The sequence below is a fragment of the Pundamilia nyererei genome, unplaced genomic scaffold (genome assembly GCF_000239375.1).
Source record: "Pundamilia nyererei isolate P.nyererei 1_Seehausen unplaced genomic scaffold, PunNye1.0 scaffold00384, whole genome shotgun sequence".
Classification (NCBI taxonomy): Eukaryota; Metazoa; Chordata; class Actinopteri; order Cichliformes; family Cichlidae; genus Pundamilia; species Pundamilia nyererei.
Window position 1 is genome coordinate 225,749 of NW_005187785.1, and position 16,976 is coordinate 242,724.

A 16,976-nucleotide genomic window follows, 5' to 3' on the forward strand; every position below is an offset into this window, starting at 1 on the left:
ACAAATCATCCTAGGTGAGCTCACACACCTTTTCCCCTTTTGTTAAGAAATAGAAAAACACACCACACAAAAATACTGCAAAAGGAAACGGTCGCCTTACATACATCGCGTATAAACTCAAAATGCACATTTCACTTAAAAATTAAGATGTGAAAATGTGAACAAATCAACTTGTTAGATATTCTTCTCCTGTTGAAAAAACAAATGCCCCACTGATTGTGCCCCACAGGCCTCAGTGTGAGCTTGAAGACATTTATACTGTTTAAGTAGTTTAATGTGTCGGTGCTGACCACAAACACAGTTTGAATGAAAGCCGGGGAACTTTGGTAGCACAGAAACAAGTGACCATATGGATCAGTCATATTACCATTATTTCACCCAAAGGCACCAAGTTAATGCTTAAAAAAGCTGCAGCAATACACACAAATATAAACAGTACTTGGTGACAACTTTGCTTTTAGCATGTAACCCTCTGGGGTCCAGGGTGTAACTGGCCGTTTCTGACTACTTTTGATTTGGCCTCATATTTCACCTTTAAAAACTGTTATTTTCTCATTTTGACAAACTGTGTCAGCACAATTTATCTAAATTCAGACAAAATTTAAAATACAACTAGAAAGTGATATTTTTGACTGTACAAACCACAGGCACGTTTAACGAATCATTGTCATAACTTGAAATGCAAAGAGAAATTGTACATTTTTAAAAATATGCACAAGTTTTGCAAACAACAAAGTTATTTGGTACTATTTACCTAAAAATGCAGCCAAGGCTCAGATGTTTTTCATATAACCATTTAAAACTATGTACAGAACAATCAGGTGCTCTGCATCAAATAAGAAGACACACAAATTATTTATGCAACTCCAAAAAATAGTTTGTGTCACTGTAACAGATGAGAACAGCACAGGGATAAACCTGCAGGTCTGACAGCAGCTGTGTCAGCGTTTACACTGCAACCTGCCTTTGGTGGCTTTAAGGCAGCAACTGTGGCGTTCACTAGTGGAACTGACACACAAAACAAAACAACACACTAACTACACAAGACAACACACTAACTACACAAGACAACACACTAACTTGAGACTCCAAACACGGCAAACGTCACAAATCTCTCACGTATCAAAACTCTCTCTCTCTTTCGCTCACTCCTAAAACTTCCCTCTCTTCGCAAACAACCAGATGTCACATGTTGTCATATCATTTTTTGATTGGTCGACACAGTAAATTTTTCCACCAATAGGGAAAGAGTGTTTTTTCTTTTTTCACTCACAAGCAAAGCGTGTCTGCTAGCGCTCTCCTTAGAAACGCCGTTTTAACCGTTTCTTCCCGGAGTAAACGCCACTGTTTTATTAAAAACAAACAAACATCGGTTTTACGTGGCCTATCAACACAATTTAAACACTGGTATATAGTATGAAGTCTGCACCTTCGACCCAAGTTGAAATGGAGACTCTGGGTCCGTCGACCCCAGAGGGTTAACCAGAAAGCCTTAAGTTGGCTAGTTATGTATCAGGCTAATGTTTAAAGCTTTCACTTGAGTAAATTAACTCATATCACTGCTAAGTAATGTTAGCTAAGTTCACAGCATATTCCATAATAGCACTGCCATACTGCATCACACTCAGTGCATTTCAGTCATTTCTCCAGCGAGTTTGATAGCAAAATAATAATCATAATTAATAATAAAAAAATAGCATGTGTAACGTACACGGAAAATTATTTACTAGGACTCACCTATCATGCGACTGGAGAGCGCAAACTCCGCTCTTGTCGTTTTCCATCAAACACTCATTAAAACAGCGACCTCCAGGTATGCTAGCGCACTCATAGCCGACTGGCCGAGGGAGGGGCGGGGTTACACGTTGAAACAGACAGAGGCGCAAGGCAGCCCAGGCGGGGAAATTTTGCTTTTACATTTTGCGACTCATTTTATTTCTCTCTAAAAGGACCAAACTTCAGCCAGGAGAACAACTGAGATAATCCATCCACAATACGAGGTTAGTCATTCATATACTGCTGCATGGGCTGGGCTGTAGCTACATCCTAAGGTTTTAAAAACTGAGCTTAAATAAATGATTAGTGGTAATAAAAGCCGAGGGAGGTCAACAGGGATCACTGACTGTTTTAGAAGCTTTTTGAGATCAAATAGAAGAAAATACAAAACATTAAACATGTTAACAACACAAAAGCCATATTAAACGCAGACTACTTTAGACCCGGAAGTAGGATTCGTCACGTCATCACTTAACGACCGGATTGTTTAGTTACATTAATATTACACTGACATTCACTTAAAAACTCAAAAGTTGAAGACCCCTTCCTTTACATGTCCATGTCAGTTCACAGACACACAGAGTGCACACTCAGATCATCACAGGGCCAGCAGCTCAGAGCTGCTGTCGGAGCACGGGATGTGGCCTGTGATTTCAGCAGAGGAGTCTGGGGAGGGCTACATGTTGCTGAGTGAGAAAGCTGAGGGAGGAAGGGGGGAGGGTGAGAGCTAGCGCAGTTGAAAGAAATGAAATGAAATAAAAAAACATGTTTTTCCCCGGAGAAAGAGCAGTTGAGATTGCACAGTAATCCCACGGCTCGGTGGGATGTGTACGGGGTTTTGTGCATGTGGGTTACTCCGTGTTGGTGTGTGTCATCGTGTGTAAAGCTGTACATGTTTATTTGTCTTATGTGTGCGTACACGTGAGCATGCAGAAGAGAGTACGTATGAAGTTCGTGGTGGGACCACAGCTCTGTGGTTATTATTGAGGAGAAGGCTAAATGAAGAATAAAGAGTCCTTTTGAATTCTCTGGTGGAGGCTCGGGGGAGTCGAAGCATGGACTCACACACGCACACACATATGAAGCAAAGACTGCTGGGAATAAACAAACGCCACTCTGAATCTGCATGAGTGAGGTAATGTGTTCGTGCATTCTGGAGTTTGATGTAGTTTGATGTTTGTCTCTGAGCAGAAACCAAACGACTCAGATATCGGCCATCTTGGTTGAGGGTGACCGATGGGACCATCTTGCCAGGAGTAGCTAGCTATGATGCTAGCTCGCTGTTAGCTTTGAATCAGCATGGAAAAAAGTTACTGAGAGGTGATGCTATGTGACAGAAAAAAGAAAAAGCTCAAAACACAGAAGACTAAATCCAAAATTGGTTTTTCAGTATTAATCTCGCGTTCACCCCAAAATATTGTTGAGAAATTATGGGATACGTGACAACAGCTCCTCATTAACCCTGAACACTCTTGATAGAGGGTTTCATGTCTTGTAGGAATAAAATTTTAGCTTTAGTGGACTTTGTGCTGAAGTTCATAACCAGGAAAAGAAAAACTCAAATTTAAAGAAGATTTTTAAAAAATCAGCCATAGTCCTGCAAATTTCTCAAAGCATTTACATTCTTGGTAAAACTCTTATTACTGTATTTCCTCAAATAAAAACATTTACAGAATTAAATGTTAGGTCTCCCAAAACAAACGGTCACTATAAACATTTAAAGGCCTCGCCTACACGTCATCAAATTTGACTTTTCTACCTCTGGACTCTTCGATGTTTCACAAAATGTTGTGTTTAAAAACAAACAAACAAAGGTTTTCTACTCATTAACATGCAGCAGATTTTTACTCTGAAATGGTAACAGGAAGTGGTGAGTTTGCATAGTAGGGATAACGCATTAGCTTTAGCATGGCACATAACCTGAAATAAGGCCTCCCTCCATTACTACTCTGTTGTTCTTATGTGAAGTCCTTTTACCCTGTGCAATAGACGTAAATGAAAACTTAGGCCACTATTTAATGATGTCATCCTCCCACAAATCCAAACTCACTCTGTTCTGTCTGCTGCGTCTCTAAATCTCTGTCACATAATATTTAAACTTTTCAGATTTTAGTGCCAGTCTCAGTTACATTAGTTATATTTTCAGTATCAGTTACTGAGGATTATTTTGTCTACATTTGTGAGTCTCGATTTGTAGCTTGAGAGCAGTGGTTAGTTAGTCCTGAGTTCTACACACACACACACACACACACACACACACACACACACACACACACACACACACACACACACTGGTATCTGTAATGCTAACTACACTTTTGTTGCAAATGGGTCCCAGGTTAGCAGCTAGCTGCTGCTGTAACACTGAATGGGTCCCAGGTGCGAGAGTGAAGCACCAAGTAATTCAGTGCCACTCTAGCAGAAGGCCTATAAAGAGGCGCCATTAATTTGAGTGGAAATTGGACAAACACACACGCGCGCACACAGTGGCACAGATCAATGACACATAAATGTGTATTCACCCACTCAAACACGCACATACCCACAGACCCCACACATCTGGTCAGTGTAATGCCACATTAATGTGCATGAGCCTGATAGCTCAGCTGGTTGTGTGTGTGTGATAGAGATTACGTGCCTCGATTACAATAGTGTTGTTATTCTGTTCCACTGCAGCATTATGTGACGGCTCTGCTGTTTGAATTGTGAATAAGATGCGTGTGTGTGCTTCTTCCAGCGTGCCCTGTAATCAAATGGTTAATGCACACGTAGTTGTACTGACGTCGTTAATGCTCAGTTTGTCACATTTGTGTAACACCGTTTTATTTAAGTGCACGGTGCTGCTTTATATTCTCAACCCTTCCACACGCCTTAGTGGCTCTGGGTGAGCTGACTGGCTGCGGTGTATACAGCGTGTGATATTTTTATGTGTGATGTGTGTCTGCTGCTTTTAGTGCATGCGGGTCTATATCCTGTGTGTGTGCAGTACGGTGCGAGAGGGACAGACTGAGAGCGTGAGCCGGGGGAGTGTTGATGGGTCTCGGTAGGAGTCAGAATGTGGAGCAGAGGCTCCCCGAGGAGAAGAGGAGCAGAAAAAAAGCCTCCTACAGATCAAATGGAGAACATTCTCTGGCCTTCCTCTGCCACATGAACACACAGACACAAGCAGACACCCACATCCTATTAAGGAAACCCAAAAGCTGTCTCGCAGGCCGCAGCATTCCAGGATCAGTCAGTGTGATGTGTTTAGAGATTCAAATGGCTACGAAGGCCACTGTCTGTTACGATACATGGCACACACACACAGATCTGCGCGTACACTCACCCACAGTCAACAACGTCCACACTCATGCTAGGTGTGAGTGAGAAGTGCAAGAGGGCGAGAGATTGTTAAAGATGCCAGTAAAAAGCACTTGAGGGAGGAAGTGTTGGGAAGGTAGGCTCCAAGTCAACGAGGGAGCTGTCAGTCAAGGCGGGGGGTGGAAACTGCCGTTGTCAGTGACAAATAGCAAGTCATTAACCCAGCGAGTGGCTGGGTGAGACGGTGTGGGTGGAAAATGGTGAATGTGTGCGTCCGTGCAGGAAGAGAGCGGGATACTGCGCATATTCGTTCTGAAGGTATTTGTGAGGTCTGTGGTAATTGAGCGCATACAGCTGCACTCTGGTCTATTCTTTTTCCTCTCTCAGCGGGAGAGAGCACAGATTTCCAGGGAGCCTGTCTAGCTGGGAGGGAGCAGGAGATAAAGAAGGAAATAAGGGAGGAAAAGAAGAGAATTGGGAAGGAGTCGCGGGGGACCGAATGAAGACGGGTGAAGAGGAGGGTGGAGCGTGGAGGCCAAACTCGGTGGAGGGGTAAGGGAAGAAGAGGAGAAGCACACGGAGCAGGGGGGAGAGCGTGTCTGTTGGCGCGTGGGCCCTTGGGTGGCTGGTTTGCCTCCCGCGGGACGTCTTCCCACAACTAAGCTCTCACCGTCTGTCGCCACCCGCTGTCACAAACGCACACGCAGAGGCGCACACGCACCTCGCCGCGTCTGTCGTCGGGATAGCAGCTGAGACCTGCGAGGCCGAGGCTCTTATTAAAACCACCGATCACAGATAGGAGGGGTGTAAGGTAAAATTACAGACCGGCGCTCGCTGGGACGACACTTCCTGTCCAGTAGCTGCTGTTGGCTGACAAAACAAATAAAAATAATGTGCTTTTCCCCTTTTTCTCGCCTCCTGTCTTTTACTCGTCCCTCCCGTTCTTCGCCATGTGCCCCCCTTCTCTCTTTCTGCCCCACTGCCCCCTTCTTCCCTCCCTCCTTTCCTTCCCTCTGTGTGTCTGTACCCGGGGGTGGCCCGAAGATTCCTGTGCTAAGCCCTTGGCATACATACAAGTGCACAGCGCACACACAGACACAGCTGGCTGCCGCTCAGGTTTTCCAGGGAGAGAGCAGGAGCCCGGCACCAGAGGAGAGGGGGATGGAGGGAGGAGAGCGGCAGAAGCAGAAAGGGGGGAGGTGTGAGGGGCTGCAACATGCAGAGAGGGAGAGGGGGGATAGCAGGGAGGGGGTGAGACGGAGAAGGGTTGTTGTGAAGTCATTTTTCATCACAGGGTTCATTTTTCACTGCAGAGTTCTCCCACTCTCTACATCGCTCTATTTCTCTTTATCTGTCCTCTCCTCCTCCCGTTCCCCTCCCTTGATCCCACTTTGTCTCTCTTTATCTTCCCTTTTTCCGCTTTTTCCCTCACCTCTCTCCCTCGCTCTCTCCCTCTTGCCTAAACTCTTTGCGTCCTCTCTCTGCCTCCGTCTCTCTCTTTCAGCCTACTTTCTCCTTTATGAAATATGGATGGGAGCAGTTTTGGGCGCGCTGAGAGGTTTGCAGTCGGAGGGAGGGAGGGATGGAACTTGGGAACTGGCAAGGGAAGGAGGGAGGGAGGGAGAGAGGGAGAGAGGGATGGAGCTCGTGTCTCAGCAGACATGCCTTGTGCATGCACCTAAACACCTCACTGAGCAATCTGTCAACATGTCAGCAACACATGTTTGGTAAAAAAGAGAGAGAGCGGTTGGAAGGAGAGAGGAGAAGAAGAAAAAATCTCTCCCCCTCCAGTGGGAGTAATGGCTCCCACCAGGGCTCTGGAAATGCTTTGAATTCAGCAGATTTCTATTGCGGGGTCCTCCCCCGGGGGCGTCTTTTTACAATGCCTGCATCTCAGAAATTTGAGCCCGAGGACCCCTGGGGGCTTCCTTTCATAATGCCTGAAAATGTAGGGTTATATTGTGTGCTCTTCCCCATGGGGCTTTTATTAATACCTGTATTCACTGCCACTGGAAATTACACAGGCGGCGCTGCAGGGGCCCTCGCTCGCTCCAGGAAGGGAGAAAGACTCTGCGGGGACGTTTTCTCTCTTCCCCTCTCTCTTTTCTTCCCTTCGTTTCCCCCCTTTCCCCCCTCTTACTCCTCCCCCTCCCTCTCCTCCTACTTTGACTCTCTTCCCTTTTTTCTTACTTAATGCAAGAGTGAAAAAGAAGAATTTGCCAAAGGACACGAGAAAGTGTGTTGTGTGTGTGTTGGCACCAGCTCACCCTCTTGTATTCAGCCCTACTTTGCTCCGAGGAAAAGAAACACTCGATTAAAAATGTAACTTCCTTCTTCTTCCCCTCTTCTGTCTCTCTCATCTCTCCTCTCTGTCTGTCCTTGTGTGACTGTCTGTAGATCTTGCAGAGAGTAAATATTTGTGTGTGTGTGTGTAAAATGGAAATGCTTAAATCCATAGTCCAGCGCGTCTGATTTTGCATGGAAATCGAGACGAGCGCTTCTGTCTCCAAACGTTCATTAGAATTCTTCAGCCAAAGGCTTTGCAGCTTCTCTCGGAGTGTCTCCGTGCGTTTATTGATCAAATATTTACACAGCAACATTATAGAAATATACATTTACATATCTCTGAATAAATAACGTCTGTTGGCTCTCCGCAGTCGAGGCAGTTTAGCTTTCCCCGTGTTTTTTTCATTCTCGAGCGTCTGCTAACCCTGCCCTAACCCCTTTAAACAGGAGTGTTGGACTCATGCTGTCGCACAAAGATGCTCACAGAGATGCTGCTGTCCTGAGTATGACTCTCAGATCTTTGTTACAAGACAAACTTGAAAGCAAGGCAGTGATTGGCTGTCACTCCCACGGGAAAGGCCCACAGGTAGATGCTACGGTTGGTGTGGGTGTGACTTTTGGAGGTAACTGTTGCAGCAGTATGTTAAACTGTGTAACTGGACCCCCCATTGGCGACAGCAGGCTCAGTTGAAACATTCGCACCACTACTTGAGCTGGCTTACGTTCGTTCCTTTCTTGGTGGTGATGATATCTCCACACGCTGCTGTGGATATGAACCAGGCAGTAAATATATGAGGCTGCTCCCTCGTTCACACAGCAGGAACTCTGCATGTTTGATTTGGCAGATTTTCCTGACGTGACCTCTGAGGGATCGGTGAATGTGTAACCCAAAATTAGACATAACACAAAACGCCTCACCCAGAAATACTAACCTGGTGCATTATGGAGCTGGTTCCCCTTTGTGATGGCGCTGCTACACAAAATTGCATGAAATCAATGTTTCGTTGGCCAAACTTTGCCTGTTTCCACGTTCTCAGTGTGGAGGTGAGACAAAAACACGAGTGTGTGATTGATTTTATTTTTCCTCTGGAGCACAGCTGAGGGTTTAGAAGCGCGTTGTGTGTTTGTTTGTGTGTAATCCTGTTTTGGTTTGGAAAGCAGGTACCTGACATGATCCACGCATGTGTTTACTGTGTGGCAGTATCTCCATGTTTTCATGTGTGGATGTTAGGATAGAGTTGTCACGGGGCTGTGTGTGAGGGGGATGTCGGGATAATGAGGAACAGGCCGTTCCACTGGGTCCAGGACCCCCCCTCCTGCTGACACCTGGAACCTTTTTGCTCAGCTCCCTCGCTGCTGCTTCTTTCTCTCTTCCCAAGAGCCCACAGCTCCCGTCACTCTCCCCACTTTTGCTTTTTTCCTTTTATTTGACCATTTTGTCCTGTGTCTCGTCTCCTCTCTCCTGTCCTCAGTCTTTCTTAGAGCACACAGACCGCAGTGTCTCGCTGCTTTCCTTCCTTCCTTCCTCCCTCCCTCCCTCCCTCCCTCCCTCCCTACTTGCCGTCCCTCCCTGCTGAGTTCTCAAACTCTAAACTGACCACATCCCTTCCTTTCACCCTGTCTCCCTTCCCCCCACAAGCCTCCTCCATTCTCTCCCCATCATCCCTGTTCCCCGTGGAGCTGGCCCCAATGCTCTGATCCCTTCCTCCATGCCCCCAACCTCCCCACTGTGCCCTCCCAACACACACACGCACACACTCGCGCACACACACATCCACCCTGTGGTGACTGGCCCCACAGCAGCCCCTGTCTCCCTCCCTCCCTCTGTTTTTCCACTCTTTCTTTCACTTTTTCCCCACCTCTGTCTCCCACACCCTGTTTGATGCTTTACATTTGTTATGCACTTCACTGAAGCTGTTTTTCTCCACTTGGTACTTTGAAGGCAGGAGTTCAAGTCCTCATTCAGGTTTCACACCTATGTGTGCACTTCAGCGGTAATCGAGGCTTTTTACTCTTTCTAAATGAGGGCAGGGTTTTATTGGTGGCTTTTGAATGATGGCTTTACAGATTGTTTAATTTTTTTTGAATGTGCAGCTGAAAAAACCCTTGTGTAACCTTAAGCCCCGCCCTCTGTCAGAATGACGTGTTGTTTTTATTGTAAGTGGTTCCAGTCATTTCGAGTTTCCATAAATACACATGTTCCCTTCTTGATTAGACCAGCATCCTGGGGCACCTGTGTGTCGTCCGACACTGGACCACCGTCTTTGGATCATTTACATTTGTGGCTAAATTTTCACACATTTACATGTAAACTGGAACCTGACTGAGACCACGTCCACACTAATGCGTTGTTCTCCCCGAGGGAAAACGCAGCGTTTTGGAAACGCTCTCGAAAACTAATACATTTGAAGACCGTGCTTTCGCGTCGCAGTGTGGACAGCGAAAACGATGACGCATGTTAGTCATGTGATGCAGTCATGTGACCAATTAAACAAAGATAGCAGAGGGCGTTATACAGCAGTTGTTTTGTTTGAGTTTAATATCAGTCTGCACGCGCTCCAGAGAGCTTTTCTTCAAATTCTTTAATTCTCACTCGCTTTTGCAACTTTGTACTTTTGTGTTACTCGCAGCAACAACTCCACCTCATTGTGAGTCCATTTAACAAACTCTGTGCTTTTCCTCGACATTCTGCCGCGACGTTTCAAAGAGCCGGAAAGTAAATAAGCAGCAGACAGAAATGAGGCAGGTCGCATCTTCTTGCATTTCACGCATGCGCAGGACTGGAACGTCAGCGTTTTCTGCCTTTTCAATGTGGACGCACAACTCTGAAAACGACTGCCTGAATGACAGAGGCAAACAACAACAGTTTGAGTCACCTGTGGTGAGTTTGGTGGCTTTGTTAAGGACAGGTGTCACCTGAGGGACAGTGCTGTGATACTTACAGTTAGTAACAGTTGTAAAAAGAGCTTACTGTGGCTAATGAGCTAATGGTTTCCATTAACACCACTCTCTAATATTTTTCTTTAACTGGAGAGTCGTAGTGATTGCAGGTGTACTTTGCTGTTGAACTTGGGTTATTTGTACCCGTTGGTCTTATTGTGGACCGAAAAACACCAAATCTGTGCATCTCTGATTCTTTTTCCAGATAGGAAAAACTGCAGACGTGGTCAATAGCCTGACGTGGTCCCACGTCACTTAGACGGAGCGGACCTTCGGCCTCCACCTGCACTTCTCCTTCCTTACCTGGAATACCCGACTCTAAGCTTTTAGAAAGGTTTACGCAGCCTGCACTGTGACAGCTTACTCAGTATATTACAAAAATGGCCTATTTACACTTTATCTCTTTTTCTGTTGTTATAATGAATTACTTCAGCCTTGCCCTCGTGTTTCTTACCTTGAACACTATGCAGGAAATCTGAACACATAGTATGCTAAGTTTAATACAAAGGTACACCCAGGTGTGCAGGCACACACACACACACACACACACACACACACACACACACACACACACACACACACACACACACACACACACACACGCAGAGTTTCAGTCACAGACAGTGGTGGCAAAGGGCAGTGTACCACAGGGAGAGGGCCCATAATAGTTTTAACCCAGTGCTCAGGTGTGACTCGCCTTTGTCCAGCCAAATGTCAGAGAAAAGCAAAACTCCGGGGAGAGGGCTGGGGCTGTAGGATGGGGGTGTAGCAGAGTGCAGAGGAGCCTGAGAGAATGGACGCGCAGAGAAAGGAGCGAGCACGGACGCGTCTTATACGGAGCTAAAGATTTCACTAACAGAGCGGTCAGGCGGAGTCTGTTTGTCTCCTCAAACCAACCGAGTGTTGTGTCCACCGAGCGAGCTGCTGTTTCTGCCAGGCTTTCCGTCTGGGCCCTCGGTTATGTGGGGGCTGGGAGCTGTGCTCCACTCTCTCCACGCCTCAAGGCCTCCCTGGGGGGGGGAGGACCAACTCTGCCAACCTCGCGCTCCGTTTCCCCCACCTCAACACTGAGCACACAGACGCTGACGTCAGCTGCTCTGGGCCTTCTCCCCTGGGTGCTACCAGAACCCTTTGTTTCCCTCCCTCCTCTCCATCTTTCCTTCCACCCCTCCTCACTTCTCTCCTTGTCCTTTGTCCCTAGAAATAGCTGTCCTGCTTAGTGCCTGATTGGAATTCACTTCACTTTGAGAAGTCACAGGGAGAGCCATTGTCAAGTGTGTGTTTGTGTGTGTGTGTACTCATGGCGATCATGAGGGCATGCATACTTCTTGTACATGTTTTGTGCGGCTTGTGCAGGTAAGCGATTTGTTGCTGTGTGTCAGGAAGGAAATGAGCTGCACCTGCAGTGAAAGGTGTTTGTAAAGGAAAGAGTTTATATCTCGACATCGAAGCGTTTCGTTAATTCTCAGTGAAGGAGCTGCCTCGTTATCACGACCGCCGGTTTAGACAGAAAGGTAAAGAACAATCTGGTGTTTTGATACTTGCAGGCTCTTGACGGTTGCACGCCTTCAGGTTTGTCTCTGCGTGTGGTTGTTGCAGGTTCATTCATGGTTATTTGGCATCTCAAATAAACCAGTTTCCAGATGCAGCTGATTATTAAAATGTCTAATTGTGTAACCCTTTTACTGGTAGCTTTAATGAACTCAGTGAAAGACATCATGCTTCGATGTGACACACACATGTTTCTCTAATACCTTCTCCACAGTGATGTGCTTTAACAGTTGTAAGGCAGCATGTTGTGTGCAGGCTTTCCTTGCGTGTGTGTTTGTGTGTTCATGCGTGCTTCTGCTCCCAGCATGGATTCTAGAATCGGGGTTAAGGAACAAGAGAATTCCTCCTTCGTATTCCCTCTTTCCTCTCCCCTCGTCTCCAGCTCTGCTTCCATCTTTGTCTCTACCTCAACCCTGCAAGTGGGATGTCTTAAAATATTAACCAATCTGCTCTTCATTTCTCAAATATGGTAGAAAACACACTGCTAAATAAGTCAGGAGACAGGCCTGCCGGGAAGCGCAGAAGAAGGGGGCACTCGACTAAACAACAAAACAACACAAACAACAACAACAAGGAAAGATGGAGGCAGAAAGAGCTCTTACACTGGATTAGCCAGTTGCCGTGGTTATTGCCTCTGTCGATCTTTCTTTTTCTCGGGCGGGCGCTCGACTTTTTTCGACTCTAATGAGAGCAGCTCGATTGGAGCATTACTCTGCACTCCAGCGGCTCAGTGGCCGACCGAGGCCTTCCTGTGCTGCTGGCCGGGGCCGGAGGGAGCGCCCGGCGTGAGTAAGATGCACCGTTACGTGGGCCCGCTTCCATCCTGTGTTCCCCGCTCCTGTTTCCTGGGATTGTGTTGAGGCTAGGGCTGATTTTGAAGGGATATGGGGGAACGGGTGGTGGATATTTCTCCCCCTTGTAGGCTGCCAAGCCGTGCGGTCTGCGAACGAGCAGATAAAATTGTGTGTGTGTGCGAATGTGAGTCAAAAACTGCTAAGGCTTGTGTACAGAGATTTGTGTGCGCCCGTGTTTTGAGTGTATGTGGGTATTTGGTGTGCGTATTGGGGAGTTTGTCCTCGGAGAATAGTGTGTGCGGTGGTGGTGGTGGGGTGTAGTGACAGCTGCAGAGGGGGGCCGGGGGGGCTTACTGCTTGCTGGCTGATAAGGGGGGCTTCACATCAGAGACATGACGAGAAGACTAATAATTCTGCAGCACAACACGCACAGACACACACACCAACACACCCAGGCTCATAGAAGAGAAGCAGTGTGAGGGAAAAGTTAAGGAAAGCTAGATAGTGCTGTGGGATTGTGTGTGTGTGTGTGTGTGTGTGTGTGTGGGGATTAACACTGCTGAATAGGAATCAGAAAGATTTGGATGTTTAAAGGTGCTTTTAAACATCACATTGACTCTTAGGTGTGGGACACGATGCAGGAGTGAACTGCAGTACTTGTGAAACACCGTCACAGTCACTTATTCCAACATCTGCAGGTGGGACTTATTTAAAAGAGAGAGAGGTGCAAACTGACAGGAAATTAATCAAATTAACTGACGATTTGACCTGTTTTTGGGGTGTTTTTGTTACACTGATATAAACATAGAGATAATCCTTGCTGTGCATTTTCACTCCTATTAAAGAACAGATAATCCTCCTGATTTTTGGGAAAAGGGACTGGTTGGTGTAGAGTGCCTTTGCTTTATAAAACATGTCTCATTCACGCTTCATCAGAGGGTAGCTGGGTCTGCAGACTGGGATCGAACCACAAACCTTCCAGTTAGCAGGTGACCTCGTGAGCTACAGCCTTAAGATTACAAACAGGCATGTCCCGCTTTTGTTCACTTTACATGATACTAGTTGTTCTGTGTGGTAATGCTATGTAAGCTTTGTATACAACACTTTTGTGGAATTACAGCCTGACCTCACTTCACACTGTAATACAGGTTTTTATGCTGAATTCCAGTCTCTAGTTGTCATGTCTACTGAGATATTATGACATGAATATGTGGAGATTTAGCTGCGTATAATCATAAGCACAGGTGTAATACTGCACAACATCAGAGCCACGACGTGCAGCACAAGCTGCAGTAAGAAGCGATGCTAAATATATTCACAACAGCTGTCTGGCCTTTTGAAAGAGTGTCCAGTTCTCAGCAGGTTCAGAATGAATCCACCCTGCTAGTGCTGGGCGACGTGACGATATATATCGTGTGAATGACAGAAAAGTGTCTATTGTGCCATTTGTCTTCTATCGTTTCTAACCTAATTTTATAAATTGTTACATAAAATATATCATTAACCCTTTAAAGCCGGTCGGAGTGGGCACGCTCCATTTTGTGTGACTATTTTTAAATCTCTGTAGAACTGGAACCGCGTAAGCTAGCGCAATAATTTTTTAAGCATGTGAAACCGGAGGAGTTGTACTTACATCTTATGCCATCAGCTTGTCCTCGGCCACGGTTTCTTTCCACATAAAGCTTTGCAAAAACTGCATAAAAAGCACTTGCAGCAAGAAAAACATAATATTCCAGAAGCTTTGCCGATCCAATCAGCTGCTCGTAACACTTCCTACATTGGAATAGACGTCAGCGCGAACGATCGCATGTCCGCCATTACCTGCCGGAAACCGGAAGTGACGTTGTGGACGTTCTGTCTGCCGCTTATTTATTTTCCAGCTCTATGAAACGTCTTTGAGTTTGCGAGGACCGCTCTCACGGCGGCCAGTAGTTGGCGGAGGAAGAGGTGGGCGAAGAGGAATCCCCCGTCATCTGGCCCGAGCAACGATAGCATGTTCTCCATGAGCTCGAGCGCGGTACCGCCACCCAAGCCTGACAGGTTGAGGAGCTTTTCGGCTCGTTCAGCGTCGGAGAGGGCATAGCGCCGAAGAAGCAGCTCTTTAAGGGCGGCGTATTTTGTGCAACTTTTTTGTATTCACAGTTTTGAGGGATAAACCTCTTAAATTTCTCTAACTAGAAATATATGTAAAAAAACAAAACAAAAACAATTTTCAAATTTTTGTAGTTTATTGCACTTTTTTTGCAATTTATGTAGTTACTTTGGACTTAATGCAGACATATTATTAAAATTTGGGCTATAACGGTTGCATTGATATATAGCAACTTGAAATGCTCACACAAATGGCACTACAGCATGTAAAAATATAATCTGGCAGACTTGGTTCTATGGCAGGTCTTAAAGGGTTAAATAGCCTGTGGCAAATGTATTAGTGTTGTTTTCTCACTATACATACTCTTAACTTTATGCAAGAGAAAATAAAGTATAAAAAAAAGATATTTTTGGCAAAGAAACTCCATCTTGTGGTTTTGCGACATGGTGCTGCTTTACGTGCACCCGGATTTGCGATATGCTTTACAGTAACTCAAAACGATGGACGTGCGACAGGTTGCAGTTTCATGCCCGGACATGCAACAGGCAGAGACAGGCAGCCCAAGAAGAAGCACTTTTACCAAAAGAGGGGGTACGTCTGTGATTTGGTGACATTTTAGGTTCAACAGCACCAACACGGAGCAGAAGACGCCCATTTGCAAGCTATGCTATAAAACTATTCCAGGACCCGATGGCAACCAACAAATCTCTTCTATCACCTACAGAAGGTCCAGGAAAAAGAATACTCAAGAATCCAGAAAATTTGAGCTAAACCAAGCTGTGGAACGACGGGAGCAAGTTGGGAAAAGAAAAACTATACCAGCTGAAGATGCAGCAGCCTTTCACACGAGGCCCTTATGAGAAAACGTCCCAGCGCCATAAACAAATCACAGGCGCCGTCTCGCGTTGCATTTGCAAAGGCATGGCCCTGTTTATGTAGTTGAGAAGGACGGCTTTCGTGACCTCGTCAAAGTCCTTGATCCGAGGTACGTTATGCCCGGTCGTAAGCACTTCAGTAAAGTCGAGTTGCCTCGCTTATACGACGCATGCCGGGCCAAAGTAGAGCAGGATGTTTGCAGTGTCGTGCATTAAGCCTTGGCTGCTGAGCTGTGGACGAGCAGAGATACGCAGCCCTGCATGAGCGTAACCATCCGCTTCATTAACAAAGACGCTGCGCTCGCCGTTTACAGACTGCGGACTTTCCAGATGACCGCAGGTCAGGTGGTATATCGTGATATATATCGTTATCGTGATATAAAATAATTCATATCATGATAAATATTTTTCCCATATCGCCCAGCACTACACCCTTCTTTTGTTTCCAGTAACTGTAATTATGTGACTGATTATATGGCTGTAATAATCACACGTCCTTGGGATTTCTTTGATTTTTCTATGTGCTAAATCATGCTGAAAACAGCTGATCAGAGCTGATTTACACACTGTGGTTTTAGCTGTGTGCCACCGTGTACCAGTACTGCGCCGAGTACCGCTCTGTTACTCACCTTTGCATCTCACATACTCAGTTTTTCCCATTAAATCTGTTCCATTAGTGAAATATGTGTTTTTTCTCTCTTCTTTTTTGACGTAATAAAAGCCCCACCAGCCCTTAATTATGCATATTTTAGTAATACAATCCAAGTTAACGGTTCAAACATTAGTACATAATAAAACTCCCGAGGCTTTGCTTTTAATTTAATTCGTTCGTTTAAATTAATTTTTGGGGCATGCTTGTGCTTTTAGCTTGCTGCTCTGTAGAGGGGAGGGGGTGGAAATGAGAGAGAGTGAGAGAAAGGAGTGAGAGGGGGCGAGAACGTCGACATCAGGGTTTGCTCAGGGAGATCAATCTGTTACAGGTGTTTGTGCTGGATGGAGGCGCTGGCTGATGCATGATGGGAAAGGAGTTTACTAACCAACTGAACGCAGATGAAATTTTATCAGCTGTGTTTGAATGTTTGCATCGAACAAAACAACCGTCACAGAAATGAAGGAATGCAGAGTGACAGCGAGAAAGGACGGGCTGGTTGTGAGGAGCTGGAGACGAATCACGGAGGAGCGGGAGGAATACAGGGGCTGGGATAGAGGTGGGCATACAAGGGGCCCCCCGAAAGGCATGAGAGCACAATGAAGCCCAGTCAGTCAAAGGGCCAGTTCCATTTCTCTGCTCTCACCACTCGATTAGACTGTGTGTGTGTGTGTGTGTGTGTGTGTGAGAGAGTGTGTGTGTGCGTGTGTGTG

At 46.0% G+C, this 16,976-nt stretch overlaps 1 protein-coding gene across 6 annotated transcripts in view; it reads left to right on the plus strand.

Annotated features, from left to right (window-relative positions):
* znf423 (zinc finger protein 423) overlaps positions 1-16,976 on the plus strand; it is a 129,272-nt gene that overhangs the window by 36,775 nt on the left and 75,521 nt on the right. Inside the window, exon 1 of one of the 6 annotated variants that reach the window (XM_013915866.1) lies at positions 5,319-5,394. The exons of 4 other annotated variants lie outside the window; for them this stretch is intronic. In XM_013915866.1, coding sequence (XP_013771320.1) covers positions 5,334-5,394 — 61 coding nt within the window. In that variant the 5' untranslated portion in view covers positions 5,319-5,333. Of the gene's footprint in view, positions 1-5,318; positions 5,395-11,603; positions 11,659-16,976 lie in introns of those variants that run through there. One more of the 6 variants, XM_013915867.1, reaches the window with a different exon arrangement.